The sequence below is a fragment of the Arvicola amphibius genome, chromosome 4 (genome assembly GCF_903992535.2).
Source record: "Arvicola amphibius chromosome 4, mArvAmp1.2, whole genome shotgun sequence".
NCBI lineage: Eukaryota > Metazoa > Chordata > Mammalia > Rodentia > Cricetidae > Arvicola > Arvicola amphibius.
The window spans coordinates 136,183,943-136,210,887 of NC_052050.1; the positions used below are offsets into that span (position 1 = coordinate 136,183,943).

Here is a 26,945-nt window from a genome sequence, read left to right on the forward strand (position 1 = left end):
AAGCGCCCCAACCCAAATAGGACTGTCTCGCGGTAAAAAAAAGTTCTGTCCGTTTTAAACGTTAAAGCCCGTATTTGCAGCCAGCAATGGATTGTGGTATCTGTTGCTTGGAACCTAAAGGAAGTTGTCTGTTACATTTCCTGATGAACTCAGTGGGTACCCTGTGGTTAAAGACACGAAGCCGATTGCAGAGGAATTTCTCATTGCTCCCTAGAGGAAATAAAGCTAGCATTCTTGAGGAACCCTTCCCGCTTCCCGGATGGAACAGTAACTCCATCTCAAAGCTGTCAAGATGAAAGCAAAGGCCCGGCTGGGGGATACTGTAGGAGATTTGGTATGGGGCAGGGAGGAAGAAGCCAGGACAGGAAGTCACACACACTCCGTCAGTGGTGATATGTACTGATTTTTTTTTCTTCTGCATAAGAACTGTGGGACCTTGGAAGAGGGTGAGGCAATTTTAGGAGTTAGTGTCGCAAATTCGGGTAAACAGGAATAAATTTGCCCACAGAGCACAGTCCTGACTGTTGAGAGTATCTATTTTAATTATCCAACAGTCCTTGACGTGCAAAAAGTCACCTCCTTTGGGACTTAAATCTTGTAAATAAATGATCTCTGCCCTGAGCTAGGGCAGAGTCTCCATGTGGATATGAGAGGCTAGGTCTTGATATTTTCACATATATCCGGTAGCAAGGATAGCTAGTATATTGAGTTCTGTGCAATCTGATGGGACATTCCCAGCTCCTGCACATAAAGCAGGCATAATCAGCTGCCGTGTTCCCTAGTGTTTACAAATAACCCACGCGGGGCACTCGCTGGGCATTCTTGAAGCCCTGTTAAATTTCCTGGAGCATGTCCGACATTGATACTGCCCAGGACCCTTGTGACATTAACTGTGGCCGGATTGTAGGGGGAAAGTACCAGCAAGAGATGACACAGGGTTGGGCTGCCACATGATGGCTCGCCATGTAGGGGATGTCTTGATTTTTTTTTTTTTTTTTTTAGGCTACCTAGAGTCTTCAGCTGCCGTTCTGTTAAATTTTTGAAAGTGTTTTTTTTTTTTTTTTTAATTGCGCAAGAGAATATAAACACACTCTTTGAACAGGCAGCTAGACTGGAGACAGTTCAGAGGGAGTCCCACTGCCGCTGTCTCGAGTTCCAGTTCAGAATATTTCGCATGCTTGGAATTTCCGCCAATCTCATAGGTCCCCTTTGTGAGCAGTTACTGAGCAGCCTAAAGACTCAGATTTTCAACAGAATAATTCATTCCGCTGGCAACACTTGGTCAGACTTCCTGGTAAAGTCTTTATATCTGGGCCCATGAAATGACAGCGAGCTAGAGGTGCCTGCTGCCAAGCGTGACAACCGAGGTCTGTACCCGGGACCTACATGGTCGAAGGACAAAACCCGCACTCTTCTGAACGTGGTACAAACACTCATACGCACCCATAGATATCCCTATACACACCTGTACACATCCGTGTACAACCACACACACCCGTAGATACTTCTCTACACATCCGTACACATCCGTTTACACCCGCACAACATCCCTCCCCACACGTACGCGCAGACACATTCTCTAAGTAAAATAAGGTACCGAGAAAGTCTCCGGGTCCCTCTTTGTTACTTATAAACGCTATGAAAGATGTGAGCAATAGACAGTAGGCGTATCCTTTGGTCTACGTCCTGGCCCGTAGCCTGTGTCCTGCCTCCTGCCGTCTGCTTGGCCTCGCACATACACGACTTCATTTTTTTGTCTTCGCAGAGTGAAGATTCGGATGAAGATGAGCCTTGTGCAATAAGTGGCAAGTGGACTTTCCAGAGGGACAGCAAAAGGTGGTCCCGGCTGGAAGAGTTTGACGTCTTTTCTCCAAAGCAGGATCCAATCCCTGGGTCCCCAGACGGCTCTCACTTGCAGAGCGCCACCAGCCGCGAAAGCATGCTGACAGACCTCAGCGAGCGCCAGGAGGTGTCCTCCGTCCGGAGCCTCAGCAGCACCAGCAGCGTGCCCACCCACGTGCCCCACAGCGGGGAATCTGTGACACCCCGAACGAATTCCGTCATCAGCGTCTGCTCCTCCTCCGGCGGCCACTTTGTAGGCAACGAGGACTCTTTCTCCAGCCTCCCGTCCCCCAAGGAACTGTCCAGCTTTAGCTTTAGCATGAAGGGCCATGAGAAAAACCCCAAGTCGAAGACGCGGAGCCTGCTGAAACGGATGGAGAGCCTGAAGCTCAAGGGCTCCCACCACAGCAAGCACAAGGCGCCTTCAAAGCTGGGGTTGATCATCAGCGCTCCCATTCTGCAGGAGGGCGTGGATGAGGAGAAGCTGAAGCAGCTGAACTGCGTAGAGATCTCAGCCCTGAATGGCAACCACATCAACGTGCCCATGGTACGGAAAAGGAGCGTGTCCAACTCCACACAGACCAGCAGCAGCAGTAGCCAGTCAGAGACCAGCAGTGCCGTCAGCACGCCGAGCCCCGTCACCAGGACCCGGAGCCTCAGCACCTGCAACAAGCGGGGAGGCATGTACCTAGAGGGCTTCGACCCTTTCAGTCAGTCCGCCTTGAACAATGTGACGGAACAGAACTATAAGAACCGCGAGAGCTACCCAGAGGACACCGTGTTCTACATTCCGGAAGATCACAAGCCTGGCACCTTCCCCAAGGCCCTCTCCCATGGCAGTTTCTGTCCCTCGGCGAACAGTTCTGTGAACTGGAGGACTGGAAGCTTCCATGGCCCTGGCCACCTCAGCCTACGGAGAGAAAACAGCAGCGACAGTCCTAAGGAACTGAAGAGGCGCAATTCCTCCAGCTCCGTGAGCAGCCGCCTAAGCATCTATGACAACGTGCCAGGCTCCATCCTGTATTCCAGCTCGGGGGACCTGGCCGACCTGGAGAACGAGGACATCTTCCCTGAGCTGGATGACATTCTTTACCACGTAAAGGGGATGCAGCGGATAGTCAACCAGTGGTCTGAAAAGTTCTCGGATGAGGGGGACTCGGACTCGGCCCTGGACTCTGTGTCTCCTTGCCCGTCATCTCCGAAACAGATACACCTGGACGTGGACCATGACCGAAGGACACCCAGTGACCTGGACAGCACAGGCAACTCCCTCAACGAGCCCGAAGAGCCCACTGACATCCCAGAAAGAAGGGACTCTGGGGTGGGGGCGTCCCTGACCAGGTGTAAGAGGTAAGGGCCTTACTTCTTAAGATCAACGTGGGGACCAAGCATTGTCTGCTTGGTGGGATGAAGCCGGAACCATGTGATATCCGACCATCAGGCCCCAACAATCCCAAAGAAAGGGTATATCTGTACTAGGTGTGGACCTGTAGTCAGGAAGGATGAGAGCAGTGGCACCTGGAGGGTGGTGGTGTTTGCACAGTGAGGTCAGTCTTTACATCACCCAGTGCGTCCTTAGAAACGGTTGACATGGTAAAGTGCGGGTACAGTCAGCCCTCCTGCCATTCTGAGTCTTCAGACTCAACCAGGTACAGATGAAAAGTACTCGGGAGAAACCATCTTCTTGTGATTATTCCCTAAATAATACAGTAGAACAGTGAACTCCTAACGGGTCATTATAAGCGATCCAGAGATCATTTAAACTAAGTGGGAGCGTACCCCCAGTGTGCACAGATACTGTAAGAGACCTGGGCGTGCCGAGTCCGAGTGTCTGAGGATGCTCTGCAACGAGCCTTCTGTGGCTCTGTAGGAGGGACCATTCGTTTCCCCGTGGGAAAACCCTGGAAAGGAGCGTCAGTCCTCTCAGTGCTGAGATGCCAGTGAGCAGCCTGTCTTGTCCCCTACAGAGGCTTGTCCGTCTCACTCCCGCCCTGTTCTCTTGCAGGCACAGATTGAGATGGCACAGCTTCCAGAGCTCTCACCGGCCGAGCCTAAACTCTGTATCTCTGCAGATCAACTGCCAGTCTGTGGCCCAGATGAACCTCCTGCAGAAATACTCACTCCTGAAACTGACGGCCCTGCTGGAGAAATACACACCTTCCAACAAGCATGGTTTTAGTTGGTAAGAGAATGAAGTAGGCAGTAGATCGTAACTGCAGGTGTACAGGCAGTGCCTCGTGCTCCCCTGCGGCTCTCCCCACACTGAGTGCTGTCCCTTTATCAGTTTCTCCAATCTGTCATTCTCATGCAGTCTGGCTCCATATCCCTGAGGTTAGGTTTGAGATACTTGGTGAAGCCCCTGCAGTTGCAGGGGAGTTCACTGCAGGACTTGTCGATTGGGTTTTCAGCTCTTTACGTAGGAGATTGAATTCCCTCTCACGTCATGGAACACAGGCGCCTTCTTTCCAGGTATAGGAACACACTAGATGAATATAGAGACATTATCTGGTCGTGGGCATGGAAGGAAAAATGGTGATATGTTAGATATTTGGCCGTATTTGTGCATGCTTTTAGAAACTTTTTTTTTTTTAAAGCAGGGTTGGGAGTGGAACCTCACTGAGCACACGGTCTTTCACTCTGCTGGTTGCTTTTGAATGACTGTTGAGAACATGGCTCAAAAGCTTATCTGTGCCAGAGAATTTAGTTTTTGTTTTGTGTTGTGTTTATTTGTGGAGAAGCTTCCTGGCAAGAATGTTCAGGGAGTAAGGAATTTAAGTAATCATCTATAAAATCTTACGTATATGCTAGGTTTGTTTGGTTGGATCTCGCTCTCTTTCTCTGGTATTTTGAGACAAGAGTCTGCCTTATTTTGTGACTCTGGCTGTCTTGGAACTGACAACGTCGACCAGCCTGGCCTCAGATTCACAGAGATTCACCTGCCTCTACCTTCCAAGTGCTAGGATTAAAGCCATGTGCCACCAGGCCCCACCACAAACAAATATATCTTAAAAGTTGACATTTATTAGACGGACTCTTCATCATTTTGAAAACCCAGCCTTGAGTGTGCACCGTAAGATGTGGAGAGTCAGGGATGGGTTGTGGATATGGCATAATCTGTGTACAAACTGATTTTGTGCTCTAATACAAAGACAGGAGCTAGGTCTGGATCCAGGTCTCTATGTTCCACAGCATCACAGGCATGCCTGAATCTCTTCGTGAGTGGTCAGGGTGGTTATCATCCAGTTGCTATGAAAACAGATGCATTGGAGCACTCTCTGGTCCTCCGAGGTAGCTTGAGACAGTCTGAGACATAAAGTCCACTGTCCTTTCTTCTCTGGCTCCTCCCTCCTAGAGGGGATGTACAGGGGATGTAGCTGTGACATCAAAGCACCCCCCTAGCTAAGGCAGCTCCAGGAGCCTCGCTAAATACAGAAGTTGTTTGTTCTGAATGACAGGAGTACGTATTGACCGGTTTATCCCAGGATGCCTCAGATTCTCAGTGGGGAGTGTAATGTGTTCTTCCCGCATTCCACAGCCGGGCTCCTCGCACCCAACAAAGCGAGTATTATGCACACTTCTGCCCCAGTCCTGTATGCCCAACTGTGTGGAAATACAAATTTGGCCCTTACTCCCTGACTTTCCCTTTCCTAGAGCCATCAAGAGTGACATGTCGTGGGCGTGGGCAATCACCCAGAAGTCAAGGCAGTTGGTTCTCTGTGGTGCCCCTCTGTGCTTAGAGTAATATTTTCCTCACTGCTATTTAAAACTGCATATTTTAGATTCTCCATTCAGAGGTTTCCGCCCCCTTTCTCACCAAACCTTCAAAAAAAAATCTTGAGAGTCCACCCTACTACTACTTCAATTCTGGTCAGTTTTTCCAGTGAGTCAAAACCAAATGTAAAAGCCTGGCGTTGTGAAATGGGGCAGCACAGAGCACTTCTGCCCAAAGCCCCTTTCCTGTTTGGCTTTGCCCTTCCTGGCCTCGCTCTGAGGGGTCATTTGTGAGCTCAGATGTCTGCCTGACGGCCGTAAATGCCTGACATGGGTTTCCTGCTGTTGCCTATATGGCCAGGGCTGGACCGGCTTTCAGGACGGCTGGCAGCCTTGGGGAGCCTCACAAAACTCCCATTGTTCCTTTTCCGCGGTCCTCTAAAAGCCTGAAGATGCTGTGTCCTCTGGGGTCAACGGCAGGGAAATTTATTTTGACTTCGGATCGCGCTCCATTTGGGCTCAGTGTGGCAAGCCAGTCACCATTGTGTGTTTGCTGATTTCTACGCAGTGTTACCCAGATCTCTCGACCTGAATCAATTCAAGCACCTAGAAAGGATTCATACGCTTTTAGGGAATATGGGAACTTGTCCCTCACGCTTTTATCAGAACTACCTAGTAAGGTATTGCGTATTTTTGCCTCTTCCTTCCTGTACCATGTAATAGGCTACTAGCCCCGAATACATTCAGGAGCAGGCTAGAAACATTCATCAGCCTCCCCTAGGACCACAGACTCTTGTTCTCAAGATTGATAGTAATCAACAGAGTCCCCAGATGAGGAAATTTGACAAGGCCTTACACTTCCAACTCTTCGAGTATCTACAACATAGCCAGGCGTGGTGTTACATACCTGAGGAAGCTGAGACAGGAGGATTATAATTTCAAGACCAGACTGGGCTACCTAGTGAGAAAATGTCTTCCGAGGAATCGGGGAGGTATGGGGTGTAACTCAGTAGTAGAATACTTGACCAGTAGTCATGGGTCTCTAGGTTCCTGTACCAAAAGGTCCCTTCACACACACACACACACACACACACACACACACACACACTCCAAAAATTCCTGGAAACATTTCCAATACTGCGGAAGGGGGCATTGTACACACACATAATTCAGTGTGGCAGCTACCGGACTCTGAGGACCAATACAGCTCTTGAGTGTGGCTGGTTCAGCTGAGAAGCTGTTTGCAAAACAGGCTGAGCGAAATCAAGCAAGCAGATGCATCCCATGTTCTTTACACAGGGCCGTGCCCAAGTTCATGAAAAGGATCAAGGTTCCAGACTACAAGGACCGGAGTGTGTTTGGGGTCCCACTGACTGTGAACGTGCAGCGCTCGGGCCAGCCCCTGCCTCAGAGTATCCAGCAGGCCATGCGCTACCTCCGTAACCATTGTCTGGACCAGGTGAGGACAGCTGCCCACGGATCCCACGCCTGGGAACGGAGCTCCCTGCTGCTCTTTTTCTAGTTTTGAAGGGAAGGTGTTGGTTGCTTCTGCCCTCACCCCTAACGGTTTTTTTCTTCCAAAAGGTTGGGCTCTTCCGAAAATCAGGTGTGAAATCCAGGATTCAGGCTCTACGCCAGATGAACGAAAGCGCTGAAGACTATGTCAATTATGAAGGGCAGTCCGCTTACGATGTGGCAGACATGTTGAAGCAGTATTTTCGAGACCTTCCTGAGCCCCTCATGACAAACAAGCTCTCAGAAACCTTCCTGCAGATCTACCAATGTAAGCATCCTGGGATCGCCCTAAGGACTGGTGGCGCTGGGTTTAGTGGGACCAACAGAAATGTGCAGCTTCCTTCCCTGACATTCTTTTGACAAGATAACCTGCATGGGGACCCTCTGAGCACACAGGCTATCAGTTTCTTTCTCACCTTATGTGTGGAAGACGTTTGTGTACATTTACCGAATAATTTGAAAAGTCATTTCTGTGGCCCGGGAATGTGTCGGCAGAGTGATTGTATAGCCGACACGAAACACTGGGTTTGCTCCCCAGCACCGCGTAAACCAGGGGTGATGGTGAACACCTGTCATCCTAACACTTGGGAGGTGGAGACGGGAGGGTCAGAAGTTCAAGGTCGTCCTTGGCTACGCACTTGAAGGCTGCCTGGGTTCCAGGAAACCCTGTCTTAAAAAGAAAAGAGAAAATTAATGTGGCTGTTTGGTCTGCAAGTGCGGAAGCAGTCGTACATCTTCACAGTCCGGTTCTGTATCATCTTTCATTGTCGAGAGCCGTGTGGTCGAGCTGGAAAGTCAGTCCCAAGACCGTACGCCTGCCCATTGGTGCCCTCTGCGCCCCCCTCCCCTGTCGATAGACTTATCATTGACTTTGCATCTCTCTCACCGGGCTGCCGAGTGTAAAGTTTCTCTAGTGTCTGTGTATTTTATCTCACCGGAAAAAGAATAAATAATGGGCTTTTTTTTTCTGTTACTCATCATGGTTCCTTTCAGAAATATCTGGGAAAACAATACGCATGTCCTCTTCACTTTGAAGCACAGCTTCAATCACACAGTGGTGGAAATAAACGATCAGGATCGGGACTGTGGCTTTCACAGCCTTGTGTGTTCCTTGGCTCTGCTGGCACGGGAGCAGCGTGATTTAACGGCGGCCGCTCCCAGCTGCAATAGTCGTGAGGGCCGACGACGTGTCGAGCTTCATTTTATGAGAAGCGGAGCGGGTCTGGCCTGGACTGTTTCATTCTCCGTTTCGTCCCTTTCATATTTTATGAAAACACAGGTCACATTTTCCCCCCCGACCGAGGTATTTGTTGTGCGTTGTAACCATGGAGCTGTTTAATCAGGTTGTCTTATGGCCCTGCATTGAAGTGACTTGGTTTTTCCACCACATGCTTTTAAAAGATGTAAGTTTGCCCGGTGAACAAGCCTGGAAGGCTCGGTGCACACTCACTTCGGTGTCAATTACTCTATAGGCATTTTTAGACATTTTGCCTCTTGGTGTTCTTTCTAAAACTTAAGTTGTTATGTAAAATCTGTCCGTTTAAACTGACATCCTGTTTTAACAGCCGTTCCTATGTTAAGGATGAGCAAGTGGGTCAAAACTGGTCCTCAAAGATTCTGAACCTTTTTATAGCCGGCTGAGCGATCTCCATCCTTAACTTCCTGCACGTGTCTCACATAAACTTTTTATTGAAACTACACAGAATCCTAAATGTAGAGCGATTTGCATAATGAAGGTAGCAAATGAGACTTTTAAGCGCTTAGAAGAAACAGTTCTGTACATTACAAGAACTTATCATCTGGAGCCAAGCTCTGAGGTTGATTTTTAGAGTGTGTTAGCACTGTGGGTGTTTAAAACGTTTCAACTCCCCCACAAGGCAGGAAATACTTGAGGGTAGTGACGCCGGTGGCAGCCCATAATTTCTTCCTTATTAATCTTTAGTATGCTTTCTGCAAGTGCTCGTTCAGTATTTGATGCCGCTGTTTGCTTTGAGATGCCAACTTGCCCTGTCCGTGGAAAGTTACTGAGCTGGTGGTGGGAATTGCTTGTGCCCTGCAGATGTGCCCAAGGACCAGCGCCTCCAAGCTATCAAGGCGGCTATTATGCTCCTGCCTGACGAGAACCGGGAGGTTCTCCAGACGCTTCTCTACTTCTTGAGCGACGTCACAGCGGCCGTGAAGGAAAACCAGATGACTCCCACCAACCTGGCTGTGTGCTTAGCCCCTTCTCTCTTCCACCTCAACACCCTGAAGAGAGAAAATTCTTCCCCAAGGTACAGATCACACAGCGGGGTGGTGGTGGCGCACGCCTTTAATCCCAGCACTCGGGAGGCAGAAGCAGGCAGATCTCGTGAGTTCGAGGCCAGCCTGGTCAACAAGAGCTAGTTCCAGGACAGGCTCCAAAGCTACAGAGAAACTCTGTCTTGAAAAACCAAAAAAGAATAAGGAAAAAAAAAAAGATACAGATCATGCAAAGAGCATACCCAGGCCCGTCTCTCACGTTCTCCTAGGACCGTGTCCCTGTGTTCTTGTTAGATTCTTACCTGACCAGAGCAAAAGTGGTTAGTCCTCAAATTAGGTCCATATGTGTCACTGTGGTAGATTATCTGCAAAAAACAATTTAAGGGAATAAAGTTGACTTTGCTCAAAGAACCTTTGTTTCATGGTAGCCTGGTCATGGAGAGAAGGAGGGGCACAGGGACGAGATACCCAAGGACGTGCCCCTAGTGACCTGTTTTCTCCACCTGCATCCTGGCTTGGGCATCAATTGTCCAGAATATAAACTGGTGGGGAGCATTTCCTGCTCAGGCCTCGTGCCCCTGACTCCTTTCCAAACATTGCTTTCTAGAAGCAGTCTGTTAAGAAAGCAGTCTGTTAAGAGGAGGTGTCCTGAGAGAGAGAGCACCATGGCATTGTGTTTTTGCGTGTCCAGTGTTTAAGGCAAACCAGACAGTGCCGTTTCCGTTCTCCCAGCCAACAGCTTTGCAGACCTGCTGGCCTAAGAGGACTGCAGCGGGAGCTGCTTGGAGTAGGGAACAGTTGGTAACCCCAGTGCCTTAGCCTCTGTGGGATCAGGAAAGACACATATCTGGCCTGTGCCTTGAAGTCGAAAGCAAGGCTATAAAAGACCAAGGTTATTATTGAACTTGAGAGACGCTCAACTTAACATACGGACTATGCCAAATGTTGGCAAACATGTCTGCGTAGAACCCATGTACACAAGATGGGAGTAGCTGTGGAGAAGTGGGAGGAAGCTCTCGGTGCTCAAGACTGATACTTGCTGGGGACTTACTCCATACCGAGCACCCGGCCCTTTTCTTCCCATTCATCTTCTCATGTCGTAACAATGCCAGGAGACAGACAGACTGCCAAGGAGTTTTATTTTTCTCCAAGAATAAAGTGAAGTTGGGGAAAGGTCAGTTCTGGGAGGAAGAACAGATCCGGTTTATACTTCTTACATGAATAGTGCACAGTAAGATCACCCCTCCGCCACAGGAAGAAAAGGTGACTAGTTGGGTGGGCTGAACACACCTTGCTTCCATCCAGCCCTAGGAACCTGAAAAGCGTTTCTCTTGCCTGATGCGGTGAAGCCATTGTGCCTGGAAGCCATACAATACTTAAGGAGCCTTTTAACAAGTGTTAAAATTTGTCCTTGGGGCGTTCCAACTTTAATGGTATAGAAAACTGCAGGAGCCAGATAAGAATAAGAGCAACAGCTAGAAAACAGTGGGGTTATTCCTCACCTGAGGCAGGGGATCCTGTTTACTCAGCCTGTAAGGATAGCAATACCATCTATCCCTAATCCGAGCAGCTCCCACCTCAGTTCCTGTAGAAGCTGCCTCAGTTAAGAGCAAATACACACTCTTGTGAACTGCTTAATAAAACATTTTTAAATACCCTGGATATTTAACCAAAATATGTCTTTGTGTTTTGTGTTGTGTTTTTTTACAAAACAACAACAACAAAAAAAAAACTATGAGAAACTGCTGAACAAAATAAAAGCTTTCTTGAACCACTCCACCCGCTTATCCAAACCCCTTATTTCTTTTTCCTAGGGTAATGCAAAGAAAACAGAGTTTGGGCAAACCAGACCAGAAAGATCTGAATGAAAACCTAGCTGCCACTCAAGGGCTGGCCCACATGATCGCTGAATGCAAGAAGCTCTTCCAGGTACCAGTCCTGTAGCTTGACTGCCATGCTAAGGATAATGTGGATGGGCACAAAATTATTGGCTTGGTATTCGTTCTCATCTGGGCAACAGGTCTTTCCCATAATTGGAGATTATGTACATAGTGTGTACACACTCATTGCAGTTATTGTTTTATGAAATTGTTGAAAAGTAAAAGCAAAATTCAAAGCCAGCCTGGTCTACAGAGCTGTTTCCAGGATACACAAAAGAAAAACCTTTTTGTGGGGGAGTGCAAAAGCAACAATTATCTGGAATTAAAATTCTCTCTGGGAAACGTGTCTCAATCCATGTAAGCCCTGTTGTAATCCCTTCTACCCTCCGTTAGTTCATGGGAGCAGGAGTGGACTGCCAATCACCTTCTCGTCCTGTGTGTCTCCCAGGTTCCTGAGGAAATGAGCCGATGTCGCAACTCTTACACTGAACAAGAGCTGAAACCCCTCACTCTGGAGGCCTTGGGACACCTGAGTAACGATCAGCCTGCTGACTACAGACACTTCCTCCAGGACTGCGTGGACGGCCTGTTTAAGGAGGTCAAAGAGAAGTTCAAAGGCTGGGTCAGCTACCCTACCTGTGAACAGGCCGAGCTGTCCTATAAGAAGGTCCGTCTTCTTCCCCCAGTTCGTTCCCATGATCATGACTTTGAATCATCAGACAAGAGACTCTCTGCTGAGTTATCTTCTCTGTGGGAATCCCCAACTAAGACCTGTCATTGAGATCTGTCTCCTGTGTTGGGCAGCCAGGTGGTTGAGGTTCCCTGGGTAAGAAAGGACATCTGTCACAGACAGATGAACACACGGGAATCTCAGTCTACCCGTGTTGAAGTCCCTTCCTCCCACGCAGTCATTCTAGGCTTCCCTGACTCACTAATGTTATTGGGCTGTCAAGGGAAATCTTAAGACAATGCCTACATTTTTTTCCCCTGTACTCTAAAGAAAATAGTTTTACACTCCCTTCTGTTCTGAGTCACTGGGGCATCCTTGATAGCTCATAATGTCCATCAAGGTGTTTGTCAACACTGTCTCCACTGCCTTGAAAAGAAACAGAGCGGTCAAATGGGCACATAGACTTTGGGGTGAAATAAATCAATTGTCACAGTTGTTCGGATGCAAGTGAGCCCCAGGGAACAGAAGTTAAGATTCTGACCAGAGTTGAGACTATTTTGTTTGCACTCCTAGCCTGCTCTTGACCGGATTCAAGCTGCTAGCCTATGAATGTCATAGATCTGCTAATCAGCCTCTGACCAGGGGGCCATGTCCCCAACTCAAAATTTGCTTTCAAAATTCAAGTATATATGCTTTTCGCTTAGCATTGAAAACAACCGCATCTTCTTTTCAGGTCAGTGAGGGGCCCCCACTAAGACTTTGGAGGTCAACCATTGAAGTCCCCGCTGCTCCTGAGGAGATCTTAAAACGTCTTCTGAAAGAGCAGCACCTCTGGGATGTGGACCTGCTGGACTCAAAGGTGATCGAAATCCTGGACAGCCAGACGGAAATTTACCAGTACGTCCAAAACAGCATGGCACCCCATCCTGCTCGGGACTACGTCGTGTTGAGGTGAGAGCTTCCAGGCTGATTTGACCGTGGCATAGGCAATTAAAACATTAGCACTGAGCCTGTGTGTCGCTCCAACTCACAATATGGTTATGTTGCTTAAAATCAGGGGTAGGTGTCATAAAAAGTACTGAGCAATTTCAAAGCACATTTACGTTTATGCTGATTGGGTGCCTCACTGAGTCAGCTCTTCCTCATGGAACTGTGCCCAAATGGAGAAACGCCTTTTCAAAGGATGTGCGCCATGGTGCTAGATTTCTGCCCCATTGCCTATTGATATTCTGGCTAAAACAGCTCACAAGTAGGTAGGCCAGGAAATAGCATCTAGTCCCGAGTGAGATGTGATTAAGGCTGACGTATATGTAATCCTCAAGTCTTCTAAAGGCTACTAAAGGAGCAGTTTAAAAAAAAAAAAAAGTTGAGGAACTGTCATGTTCTTCCCAAACTCTTCACTGCTTGTTAGAAGTCCACATCCTGAGACATTCGTGAAATGTAAAGGGGCAAAAAAAAAAAAAAAAAAAAAAAAAAAAACCTTCAAACTGGCTCTTTTCCAAAAGGAGAGACTGGGAGACTAAGCATCGCCACCCCAGGCAGAGGTGGTCCTATACAGGTTGTCCCGCCGAGAGTCCATGCACAGTGGTTGGGAGGATGCCATGAGGGAGGTACCATTTTCAGTCAAACCTACGGTTTCCTCTCCACAGGACCTGGAGGACTAATTTACCCAGGGGAGCCTGTGCGCTCTTACTCACCTCCGTGGATCACGACCGGGCACCCGTGGTGGGGGTGAGGGTTAACGTGCTCCTGTCCAGATATTTGATTGAACCCTGCGGGTCAGGAAAATCCAAACTCACCTACATGTGCAGAGCTGATTTAAGGTACGTTCTGATCCTGACCTTCTGGCGTGGGGACAGTGATGCAGGAGATGCAGATTTTTCATATCATGCCCAGAATGGCAGAATGAATCTACCACTGTGTTTTGGAAATGTTATGAAGGATGATGCTTAGAAAGCCATACCGCCATACCTTGATGTTTGCTGTCCCTTTGGATGCTGCTGCTGCTTCCAATCCAGATTCCTCAAAAATCGTGCTACCAAAGCAGTGTGAATTTGGGAGTTTTATCACAAATGGAACCAAAAAATAGATACTTCCTGTTTTATATTGGAAAGTGTCTTAACAGTGCATGTCTTGTAATTGGTTATGCCTCTGCTTGGGCAGTAAGTGAACGTAATTCATCAGCTACAAGGATGCCCTGAATCAACTAGCACATGCTCTTTTCTTAAATAAATTGCCCTTTGTAAACACAGTTACCCACGAGATACATTTCTGTGGTGCATGCCAAAGCTTGCTCTAAGCAGGGCCCTTCAGTAGCCATACTGTGAGTGTTCCCTGGAAACTTTCCGGTCCCAGATGTGTAATGTGCATGCCTGGGGGTTGTCTGCAGACAAAAAGTCACCTTGACTTTCACCTGCTCACCAAGGAGTGGAAGTCGGCCGCGCAGAGACTGCGGCCAGCCAATCACTGCGAGTTTAAGGTTCTATAGAGATAGCGGGTCAAAGACGTGGAGGTAGAAGCCTTTGGTACAGCTCAGTAGTGAAGCATTTGCCTCTCATTCTTGAGGTCCTGAGCGCAGTCCTCATTGTTCAGTTTTAAAAAAGAGGCAGTGTTCAAGAGTGCCTCCGACATCTCTCAAGTCTGTCTCATTTGAATAACTCGCCCACTTTGCTTCTGTGTGACAGGGGCCACATGCCAGAGTGGTACACAAAATCTTTTGGACATCTGTGTGCAGCGGAAGTGGTAAAGATCCGAGACTCCTTCAGTAATCAGAACCCTGAAACCAAGGATACCAAATCTAGGTGATTACCGAGGCGGAGCACCTGTGTCTGCTGCCCGGGTGATTGTTTCTAGAGCCTCGCCAGTCCTCGGAAGAGTTCATCTGGGTCTCATTGACTATAGCAATCTGATGAGATTTTTTTTTTTTTAAAAAAAAAAAAAAAGCTGCTTCCTGTTTGTCTTAGGTCTATGTTATAGACCTTGACTGGATTATATAAGACTTGGGGACGGGGGTGGGAGGGGGGATACGTGTATAATTCAGATTGCTTCTGAGAAGCAAGGACTCTTTCAGCGCGCATCACGGAAGAAAGCAAGGAAGGCGTCATTCTCTCGTGACGTCGGCGCACGTGTACCTACGTCGTCCGTTTGCGGTGTGTTGAGGGACTGATGTATCCACTGGAATGGTTGGTGCTGGCTGACAGGTTTTCTCCCTGAGACGAGCAGAGATCGGTTTGCACAGAGGAGTGTGAATGTGTGTGTTGCTGGCTGAGTGGCACAGGTGAAGGGCTGGGATGCAGTGTCTGGCACACTGAGACGCCCACAAAGGATGCTGATCCATACACCAGGGTTAGCTCTGCCTGCAAGAGCTGACTACCCAGGGATCTACCCAGAAGGGGAACCTAGCTCCCTTCTCTATTTCCCCCCAAGTTATTGTGTTGTCGTTTTATTGGGGGGGGGGGCGGGTTCTTTTGTTTTGTTTTTTTGGGTTTTTTTTCTTTCTTTTTCTTCAAACCATTGCTTTCCCATAAACTGTAGTTTCCCCTGACTGTAGTAATGTAACCAGTCGCACTATTGAACATCCTCTCCACTCCCTTGAGTGGCTCCAGAGGAAGGGTTTTATTTACGTGAGATGGGTAAAGGCGCCAAACACTAACACTCAGTGTTAGTACCAGAACTTGTTTATTTTCAGTACTGGGAGTTGAACCCAGGGCCTCTTATAATCCAGGCAAGCACTCTACAGTGGACTTATCCCCAGCTCTGTTTTCACCTTTTATTTTGAGACAGGGTCTCACCACGTCACCCGGGCTGGTCTTGAACAACCGACTTGCTGTGTGGCTGAGGCTCATGTCTCAGTTGGTGTGATGGCTGGGATAAGAGGAGCTCATCAACCCTTTTTACCTGTTATAACTCAGTATTGTCATGCTTGTGACATCAACTCTAAGATAAACAAAGGGACACAGGAAAATATGTTCCCGGTAGACTTAACCCAAGCAGAATAGGCTTTTGGTTGTTAGTGTTCTCCGTGTACCTGATGGCAACACCGTGTATTTTCATTGGGTTTGTCCTCATGCACAGATAGGTTTTCTGACGATGTGCTATTTTTCCTACATTTCTTTTTCTTTTTCTCTCACGTTGCCCTTGAACTGTATTTTAGTAATAATGGGGACTAGTAATCTCAGTGAAAAACAAAGAGTGTTTGGAAGGGTGGTCTTTATACAGGTTTTACTGTAACGCTAAAGGTTGACTCAAGACAGTATTAGTAAATTTATTTTGTATGGATCAAAAAGTGAGTAACGTATGAATGAGAGTTGAAGGATTTTTATTTTGTTATAACACAATTACCTTGTCAGTATTATTTCAAAGGTTCTTTGAAGAAAGGGGGGATATGAGAGTAGAGTTTTAACATTTGAGTATTTGAATTATCAGTGTTGCTTGTGAAGGCGTGCGTGTATATTCAACTATGTTGGCTTCTGGATCTGTAATGTATGCTGTACATACCATTCTATTTGAGAAACATGTACACATGTCTGTCCACTGTACTTTCAGACATAGATAAAGCATGATAAAGATTATTATTTAAAATATACTTGTATTTATACCTCAGATATTCTTTTGGGTTTTGTACCTCAAGGCTCCCCTCTCTGCGTTGTAAATACACTTTACGTGAATACAGTTTTAGTGAAAAAAAAAGAATAAATAAAGAGGTTTATAATTTCCCTATATCTGTACAGAGTATATTCAGTAAATGCACTATTAAATGTTAAAAGTAAGAGAAGAAGCCTGGCCTGCTTTTCTGCATTGCATCTTCCTCCGCCTTTGGAAGCGGGGACTGCAAATCATAATGGCCTGGTGCCAACCAAAGTCCAAAGATACATCGACTGAAAGAAAAATTTGGATGACGAATCATTCCAAGGCCAAGCTGCATCTGAGCCACTCACCCACAAACAGGAAACCCTGGTGAAGGTTCAGGAAGCCTGGAGATTCTCTCCACACCAAGGTCAGAAACGATGCTGAGGATTTACGAGAATGGAGCAGCAGCGGCGGAACAGTTCTGAAAAGCAAAGTCAAGGTCACTGATTAATCCACAAAAGGTCTCTTTCCCGGGTTTAGCTTTCCCGTTGAAGGGATTTCTTACGTCTGGCCAGAGAAAAATTCAGAGCGCGCGACTTTTTTAAGAGCTAGGCTTGCATCTTGTAACATCCCACAGCTTGTCCTTGTGAGTCATGGTGTAGATTGTGAGTTCTTCGAGAGCAGGCACAAATCCTGCACACCTTTATTTCCCCCAACAGCAGCTTTCAGTGTTTTGTACTTTGTAGACACCTAATAAATTTATCATTTGCTAAAGAATACTGATAGAATTTGCTTCTGTTATTTTTAAGCACAGAAAATCAGAGCTATCATCAATCTTAAACCCTTCTGTTCCTCATTGCCATTGGGTTTTGTTATATTTTCTATATTTTGACACGGGATCTTTCTACAAAGCCCAGGCTAGTGTCAGACTCAGTATATAGCCTGGACTGGCTATGAACTCATGACCTCAGTCTCTTGATGACTAAATTACAAGCCTGTGCTACCACGCCCAGATGCTGACCACTTGGAAATTGCAGTGATAAGAAAAGATGGCAAATTCTGTGTGTGTTGATTCTAAAAGTTCTTCATCAAGCCTGATGTGATGGCACAAGTCTTTAATCCTAGCACTGGGTAGGCAGAGGCAGGCAGATCTCTGAATCTGAGGCTAACCCTGTCTATGTAGTGAATTGCAGGACAACCAAAGCTAAGTAATAGACCCTGTTAACAGAAAAATAGGGGGGATACATTGTCAGGGAATCTTTTCTTTGTTCTGGGCATTGAAATCGGGGCCTCACACATACAGGACGGGAAGACCCTAGCACTGAACTACACCCCAGCCCCTCAGATGGACCTTTCCCCAGTTTCCTGTCTTACATGTCTTGTGAAGTCATCTCCAGGAGGACTTATTTTGTCAGTGTTTACTTGAGCCACAGAGAGCAGGAAGTCTTTTCTAAAGTTTCTAAAAGGCCAAATCATATTGGTTTTTTTTTTTTGTCTCTGTCTCCAGACAGCTATACAAAATAAGTGTCTTGGGCCAGAATCCCCATATCTATATTGTGGGAAGAGTCTAGGATCCCTAAATTACTAGCAGGTTCTACACACAATACCACCACCATTAGTTCACATGCCTCAGCTGTGGATTTAGATTGTTTTTGTTCCAGCATCCATTTTTAGCAGAAATGAAATCGAGTCTCACCTGACCCCGTGCTCTTAAACCTGTCTTTGCATCTTTCTTCTGTGTTCCCTCTTTAGATTATATCAGTGCTCATCAAAGTCGGATGCAACTTAGAAGTGTAGACCAACTTCCATTGGTATGTGATTTACCAACGCTCTCAATGGAAAGCAACTTTCCCAGGCTCTTGGAGCTATGGCTGCCAGAGGTCTGCAGCCCTTAAAGTCCGGTGCTCTCTGAAGCACTTGGCATTGATATGAACACTCAAGGAAATGAGGGATTTAGATCTGGCCCAGAGCAGCAAGTTTTCCTTACTTCCAGGGCTTGAGACAGACAGGGTAAACTCTTTCCAGCAACAAAGATAAACCAAGCTCCTCTTTTTTGTTGTTGTTGTTGCAGCCTTTCGAAATGTAAACAGACAGACAAGCTGGTCACTAATAACATTCCAAGGAAACAGGAAACTCAGAGTTCACACACTGTAAAACTTAACTGAAGTAAGAAGAAAATGAACCCATAGGGGACCATGGGAATGTTGGGATATCTCAAAGATCAGGAGAATATTTCATCCCAAAACTGTAGAATGCTAAAAATGGAATATCTTACTTGTCTTAAAACTTGTGCACAGTTTAAAAAAAAAAAAACTAAATTTCCACAGTAAACTGACCAGCTGTTGAAACAGAATGTGGGGAAAATGGTTGGCTTGGGGGTTTTGTTATTCTTGGTTGTTCTTTGTTTTGTTTTAGCCAACCCAATGTACAAATACTGTGGGATGTAGATCAGCCTCTTCCAGGGCCACACTGGCATCCAGACGGCCTTCTACAGCATGGGTTGACCAGTACGATCCGCACACTCTCATTCTGAATGAACGGCACCTGTGGGCAGTTCAGCCTTGATGTCCAGCTGTCTCTCACAGGAGCCTTGCCCATTCAAACATCAGCCATGCATCATGGGTGACTCTTAAATGACTCTGTGTCCTGACCAGAGTGACCCTAAGAGACTGAGAGAGAAGCTGATTTCATAGACCTACTTCTCTTGTTGGCTTTCACGCATTTTCTGTTTTTCTTACACCCATTTAATCGAGAAGTTTCTGAACCCCAATAAGCCTCTCTGCTGGCACAGTAATCCAGACCAGACAAAAACAAACTGAATTTGAAAAAGCCCAGGTTTAATGAATAGCAATGCTCCCAGGTAGCTTCCCAGACCCCACAGGGAAGACTGGAAAACCACGTGTTTGTTCTCTGGAATAAAATTTAAATACCCTGTGGGAGTGGTCTTGAGCATCTTTGGGGAGGGGTCACCATTTGGCAGGTGGGCTTTCTCGAAGGTAGAGTCTGGACTGAGGCAACTCCCAGGAGAGGGGGCTTGGGATGGAATTGCCACCAACACATTCCAGACTCTTTGGATATATGGATGCCTGTGGCTGGGGTGTGGCCTTAACCCAAACATTCTAGACACTTTGGGTATAAGGATGCCAGGTGCTGGGGTGACACCTCCAACCAAACACTAATGTCAAGAAAAGTACAAATGGAGATAAAAGCCAGGAACTGAGAGCAGTGCCTTGGTGTAAAACAAAACCTCATTCAATCAACCAAAGAAGAGAGAAGCAGTACAGGAAGGAAGCACAGGAAAGGAAGACAGGACATCGGCAGTATTCAGACCACCCTCTCTGCACAGTCATGGGCTGCATCCCATGCCCCTTCAGCAATGGAGAGCCACGCAAAATCACAAGGGGTATATTACCAGGGAGTGGTAAAGCAAGAAGGAGGTGAGACATCAGAGAGACCGTCATGAGTGGTAAGTAATGACTAGGCGATCTGGGGGCGAACAGATTGGGAGACAAATTCGCCAATGAAGAAAGGACTGTCTACTCAGGTTAGGGAACGTTCCTTCCTTGAGGACACCCAAGAAAGACAGTTCAGACAGGATCTTGGTATGTAAGAGCCATGGATCTAGCAAGTCAGAGGTCACGGACATGCATAGGACTTTTAAGATGATGAATTCCAACATCTAATTTCCAGAAAGAAAAGCAAGCTTAGGAAGACTGGGAATGCCTCAAGATATCTTTCAAACGAGAGCCATAAACAGGCTAGGAGCCCTAAACAAAGAAGACAAGCACATTGACTTCAGCTTTCTCTGTGTGTCCCTCCACAAAAGTGCCCTGGGTCCATGTCATTCAAGCCTCAGTCTCTGCCAAGAGGACCCCAGGCAGGAGGAACCGGTGCTATCATTCCCACTTGGTCCCATGACTCCCTCAAAGTGAGACCTTCTGCTGAGCTGCATTCTCAATTGTTCCAGGCAGCTAAGTCGGCCAGAATCTAACTTGCTATGCACAGTTGGCTACTATATTGCCAATGCCTGTTTGCCTGTTTAATGCATCATGAATCAAAAATATATCTAATTGAATCTAGACCGAACAGATACAGTCTATTTTCCTACTGCTCTTGGCTAGGCAATATAGTCTGTCACCTGTTTACATGTCATGCACAGGGTGTTAGGTGTGAGAGGAAACCCTGGGTGATGTAAGTTTATGGGTAGAGGGCTGTGGATTCTGTACAAACATTACACCACTTCATTAAAGGACGTGAGCATCTGTGTCTGGTTGATATTTGAGAGAGGGCCTGAAACCCATTCCCTACAAATACCCAGGAAGAGTCTATTCACTGGGCTTCATGGACAATCGTTTGCTGAATCAGGTTGGTCCATATGATCCAAATTTCCCCATAGCTAATTTTATTTCATCCCAAACCCTTAAAGACTGGAAGCGTTATCCAGTTTCACAAACAAGAGAAACAAAGTATTGGTGGATTAGGTTGCCCAGTGTTTGCTGGAAGGTTAATGACACAGAGCTTTAGAAGCAGAGCCAGGCATAGGGGAAGCACTCTATGTCCGTGTCCGTTAGCTGTTACAGAATTACTATACTAGGGGTTGTATCCTGTAACTACAAAGACCTCAGTACCACAGACTCTGGTGTCAAACGATCATTCGTACTTGCAATGTGATTTCAAGGAATTCGCTACTATTTCCATATAAAGCAGAGATGGTGGTATAGAATCAGACAGTAATCCAGGACAGGCTCCAAAGCCACAGAGAAACCCTGTCTCGAAAAACCAAAAAAAAAAAAAAAAAAAAAAAAAAAAAAGAATCAGACAGTAAACACAATGTAGCGTTGTCATTTCTAAATGTCTTCCTTTTCTCCTAGTTTAAACATGAGCCTAAAGTAAACTGTACACACCTCTACAATAACTATTAACCAAAATGAATATAACCCAAACTTGGCTATCAGGACCCCATAAGCAAGGTAGTCAAAGCCTGGCAGCTTTTTTTTTTAATCCTACAGAGGTTCTTGAATTCAGTAATATTGACTCCTACGACCACTACCCCAGTACTTAGAGGATCACGCACCAAATACTTATCTGTTCAGGACTTCTCAGAGAAAAGCCACAGAAATGTAAATGTCTCCTTTTAGCTTAGACGTGCTTACAGTACCGCCAAGGGGACAAAGAGAGAAATCATTTGAGTGAGACTTGCTGCGATGGCCCTGAGAAAGAGGTGACACCTGAGCTGATTGTTGAAGGATGATGGGGAAGGGTGGAAACATTCCTGGCAGGGCAACTTTGGGGAGATAGCCTGGAAGAGTTGGGAGGATGGGTATGGGCAGGAAGTACTACATGGCTGGAGGGGAGGCAGAAGCGCCTGAGAAGGCACTAGTGAGCCTGAAAAGGGCCTGCTTTATCACCTGATAAATCTGATTATTACCTAAGGCAGTGGGAAGTTTCAGAATGCTCCGAAAGAGAGGAGCCACACCATTCGACAGACATTCGATGTGACACCTTAAGAGAAAAGTGAGGCAGGCAGAGTCTGGAAATGGCCACAGGACAGAAGCCCAGAAGTGTGGCATCCTTTGCAAGGATGTTCCAAAAGACCAGGTGGGCTGAAATGGAACTAATGCAGAACACTTGGCCAGCGTGAGGAGACCTATGTTCAATCCCAAGTGACACTGCGTCCTTGTTTGTACACACACGCACAATCATGGGTGTCCAAGATATGGGAATGCTTTGGGAGAAATGAGGAAATGAGAAAAGGCTAAAATAGAGATATTGAGAGGCAGTAGCAGCAGCCCTTGGTGACAGCCCTTAGGGAACGAGAGACTGGGGATAGTAAAGCTTCTCTCCATGGCTCCTTTTCCAGGCTGGAGGGTAATGGGGGTAAAGGCGCTGGCAGGGACGGGCGGGGCAGGATAAGAAGCAGGTTTGAGAAGAAGGAAGTACAGACAACTGGACTGTGGATCCATGTTTAAGATGCCTGGGCCATGGGTGTCACTGTTCCGTGAGCCATGGAAAGATGGGTTAAGGGGTCCTAAGGGAAGCTTGGAGTGAGGCATGAATTTGTAAATGTAGCCAGGAAGGAACAGTCCTGGCCCAAGGGAGGAGACAGTCCCGTCCTGTGCTGTGCTGGAAATCACCTTTAAAAAAAGATTCCAGAATCACAGGATAGGGAGACCGATCTTCCAATAATCACCAAGAACCTAAGTATTTGGTTTTTCCTTAACTAATATTTTAGATTCATGAACTCTCTGCCCGACTGGAGATAGTGAATTTTATGTATAGATTCCTTCTAAAGCGAGTGAGGGCCTGGGGCGAAAGAGAGTGGAAATAAAGAACGGCTGAGAAGGGGGCCAATGAAATGGACTTCAGTGTGTGCATCTGTGAGAGAACGCACCGAAGTAGCCCAGGCTGTGTGGTGTTTGCACACACAAACACCGTGACTCAGAGAGCAAGCGTGTCTCCAAGGCACGTGGCTGCTTACCTCAGTGTCTTCCAGACACAAAGGAGAAGCCAAAAAAAAAAAAAAAGAGACAAGAAGAGACGAACGCAAGATCACATCCTAGCGTAGCACTTCAGTCCGTGGACTGAAGGGTCCCTGCTGATTTTAGAAAGAGCAGCCAGCGTTGCCCCTTCACTAGCCTCTCTTTGGTAACCGGCGGCTTCCACTGACAAGTATGTAATTTTTTGTTTTTGTTTTTTCCTTTTCGTTTATTTCTTTCTTTATTTTTTGAGAAAAGATTTCTCTATGTAGCTCTGGCTGGCCTGGAACCTGCTCTGTAGACCAGGCTGGCTTCAAACTCAAAGAGATCCACCTGTCTCTACTTCCTGAGTGCCGGGAATAAAGGCATGCGCCACCACCGCCCAGCTTATAATTTAAAAAAAAAAAAAAGATTTATTTTAGTTTTGATTATGTGTGTATGTCTGTATGTGGGTATGCACATGTGGATGCGAGCGTCTACATGGTTTTGATATGCCACGAGCATGCATAATTGGAATAGCTTCCTCAATGCATTTTAACAGGCAGACGGTTGTTTTCGAACGCTGAAGTCTCCCGGAGAATTAAGCAACAACCAAAAATTGGAGTTGGCTACAAGCTCTCAGTGCTTACTCAGTGTCCTTGTGGGAGAGTTGGGCACCACCCAGCAATGCCACAGGCATCCCCTGTGGTGAACCAGAGAGCCTAACACGTCCCAATGTTGCCAATGAGAAAGGTGAGTGGAAAAATTTTAAATCCTACCTGACTCTGGGTAATCACCCCAGAGGGAAGTTGCTCTGAGGAGTTCGCAGGGGCTAGCTCCATTTTGTCAGGTTGCTCTGTCACTGTCTGAGTTCAGCTCTTGTTTTGTTTTGGTTCATGTCTGGCTGGGCTACTAGATAGTAACCTTTCTAAAGGCAGACATTGTGCCAATCCTTTCTCCATCTCAGGTCCCCAACACGGTCTGTATGGTCTGGCATTTTTTCAGAGTTTTGTCAATGTGAGGATCAGGATCAGAGAACCTGCTTTGGTGGAGGCCTTGTCTGAAGGATAAGAGAAGAAAAGCACAGTATTCGCTGCCGTGAAATTTTCCAGCTCCAGGCTCAGGAAAATAGTGGAGGAGGAGGACCACTTATGATCTAAGGCTACTTAGAAAGAAGAGAGAAAAAAAAGAAGAAAGAAAGCTCTTCCCCTCTGTGAGGCAGCCGAAAAAAGAAGAAAGAAAGCTCTTCCCCTCTGTGAGGCAGCCGACTTATCCCATTTTCTGCTGCTGTAGCAGCGTGCCTGAGGCTGGGTGGTTTACAGACCACACAGATGTGATGCGAAGGCTTGTCAACAGGACTGAATTCAGAGGCACCTAGGGCATAGTAGGGATACTGCAGGGGGTGTCTGGAAGGGTGCCTCCAGAGAAGCTTCACTGGAGGGGATGAAATGACCCTCCCTGAACATGCGGAACCATCCTAGCTTGGGAACTAACGGAACCAACGCTGAAGAAGAGAATGAGTTAGTACAGCCATGCTGGTGGTTTCTGTTCTTTAGCTGCTGAGATGCTATGCAAGCGGCTCTTCTTCCCTGCTGTGACAGACTGAAGTGTTTGGATCCACTTGTGAAAACACTTCTTTCTCCCTTCAGTTGCTCCTGTGTGAAGGCAATGGGAATTCCACTGCCAAACTCACACAGCAGGCTTGTTTTGACCCCGGTTCTGGCTGAGGTTGGGAGGTTCAAGAGCATGCATGCCTGAGCGAGTGTTTTCCTGGTTGGTAGGGCTTTCTGCTGCTTCAGCCCAGGGCTATAGATGAAAGGTAAACAGGTGTGAGAGAGAAGAGGGCCCTCACACCCATATGACTGAACCAGTCCTGTGGAAACAGCAATAACCTCTCGAGGGGATTCCACACCATGATGCACACACCTCACACTAACCTCCCCTCCCAACACTGCCACAGTTAGGGACAAAAGTCCTAACATATGATCTTTTCTTCAAACAATACTATCAGTGAGGTTTTGGGTAAAGCGCTGCTCAGTGATCGTGAGGTCAAGAGTTCAGATCTCCATCCTCCACGTCAAGAGCCTTGTCTTGCAGCACGGGCGAGCCTGTGATTTCAGTGGTAGGGATGTGAAGACATGAGCATCCCTGGGGCTCTTGGACCCACCAGTCTAGCTAAATAGGCAAGTTCTAGGTCCAGTGAAGACTTTGTCTCAAGGAATAAAGTGAGGCCTGGGGCGATGCCTCCGTGGTTAAAGCACTTGCGAGGCCAGTGTTGAAGACTGGAATCCAGATCTCCGGAACCAACGCAAAATTGAGCAGGCAAGGAATCAATCCCACCTTCAGAAGGTAGAGACAGGAATGGCAAAGCAAGGGGCAGCTGGGACAGCCTTATCAGCAAGCTCTGAGATGAACTGAGAGAGTCAGCAGATGAAACAGTGATGGCAGATCATCCTGGGGCCTTCACAGCAGGAGCACACACCCACACACACGCGCGCGCACACACACACACACACACACGGGGTAGGGGTGGCACTGGCGAGATGGCTCAGCAGGTAAAGGCATTGGCTGCCAAGCTTGACCTGAGTTGTCTTCCCTGAGACTCACATGTTGGAACGTGAGAACTGATTTTCTCAACTTGTCCTCTAGCCACCACACATGTGTTGTGGCATGTGTGAGCCTAAACATACATGCATACACACAAAGTAAGCCAACCAATGTAATAAAAATTTACTTTAGATAAAATTAAGGTGACAAATGAAGAAGATATTTGACATGGACTTTCAGTTTCTTCACGCACGTATACACACACATATGTGAACACACATGTATGCCCACACATGCATGAACACACATGTCTTAGGGGTTCTACTGTTGTGAAGAAACACCATGACCATGGTAACTCTTATAAAGGAAAACATTTAATTGGGGCTGGCTTACGGTTTCAGAGGCTCAGTCCATTATCTCCGTGGCAGGAAGCATGACAGCATACATGCAGACAGGGTGCTGGAGATGGCGCTGATAGTTCTACATCTTGATCTGCAGGAAGTGGAGCCCCAAGAGACCTCCAAGCTGGCCTCCACAGCGATACACTTCTCCCAACAAGGCCATGTCTCCTAACAGTGTCACTCCCAGTGGGCCTATGGAGACCATTTTTATTCAAACCACCACACACAAAAGCATCTATGGGCTTGGCAAATGCCTTCTAAATGGGAGGGGCAGGAAGGAGGGAAGAAGCTGCAGTCTAAACATCTTGTCCTCACCGTTTGGGCCGTGCAGGACAAGATCTAAGCAGGCAGGTACCTCAGAGATAAGAATGTTGGAGCCTGAAGAGGATTTTAAATTAGGAGGAGGATTTTAAAAGCATCTGCATGGGCTCTTCTTCCTTCACTCCTTTTTCTTTCAAGAGCAGGAGCTTCAACTTCAAATGCTGAGCGAGTACATTCCTCCTGCCTAAAATAAAGATTGCTTTCATCTGTGGCTTTATTGAAGATGTAATTAATTGCCTTCTGGTCTCAGCTTCGCCAATACGATGCAAAGAGTTGTTTCTGTGGGTTCGTTTGTTTGCTTGCGGGATAAGGGTACTACTCCCTGTGTGTCCAAGTAAGGGTATTGCATCTTAACTGACTTCTGAAGTCGTTCCCTTACTCACTGCATTTTTGTTGTTGTTGTATTGTTTAGTTTGGTTTTGGTTTTAGTTTTTTTGAGACAAAGTGTCTCTCTGTGTATTCTTGACTGACCTGGAACTCTTTTGTACCCCAGGCTGGCCTTGAACTCACAGAGATCCGCTTACCTCTGCCTCCCCAGTGCTGGGATTAAAGATAAATGCTGCCCCAGCCCGGCATACTCACTGTATTCTTTAAACACCAGTAAACAGCAGGGCCATAGGTTTCGCTCTATACTAGAGCACTTGCCTAGCATGCATGAAGCTTGGCTTCAAGCTCAGTCAAGAAAAAGTAAGAGAGTCCCAAGAACATATTTCACTTAGAACATACGGCTCACAAATAGAAAACTAAGCTCAAAGATCTTTTTAAAAATGTATTTCTAAAGAATACATTTTCA

General features: G+C 46.9%; 1 protein-coding gene across 2 annotated transcripts in view; it reads left to right on the forward strand.

Annotated features, from left to right (window-relative positions):
- Dlc1 (DLC1 Rho GTPase activating protein) overlaps positions 1–17,205 on the forward strand; it is a 152,372-nt gene extending 135,167 nt beyond the window's left edge. For both annotated transcript variants that reach the window (XM_038325618.1, XM_038325619.1), the window contains exons 5-14: positions 1,766–3,192; positions 3,848–4,024; positions 6,853–7,012; positions 7,138–7,336; positions 9,128–9,341; positions 11,124–11,238; positions 11,638–11,856; positions 12,593–12,810; positions 13,509–13,682; positions 14,544–17,205. In XM_038325618.1, coding sequence (XP_038181546.1) covers positions 1,766–3,192; positions 3,848–4,024; positions 6,853–7,012; positions 7,138–7,336; positions 9,128–9,341; positions 11,124–11,238; positions 11,638–11,856; positions 12,593–12,810; positions 13,509–13,682; positions 14,544–14,664 — 3,024 coding nt within the window. In that variant the 3' untranslated portion in view covers positions 14,665–17,205. The remainder of the gene's footprint in view (positions 1–1,765; positions 3,193–3,847; positions 4,025–6,852; positions 7,013–7,137; positions 7,337–9,127; positions 9,342–11,123; positions 11,239–11,637; positions 11,857–12,592; positions 12,811–13,508; positions 13,683–14,543) is intronic.
- Positions 17,206–26,945: the final 9,740 nt, after the last annotated feature.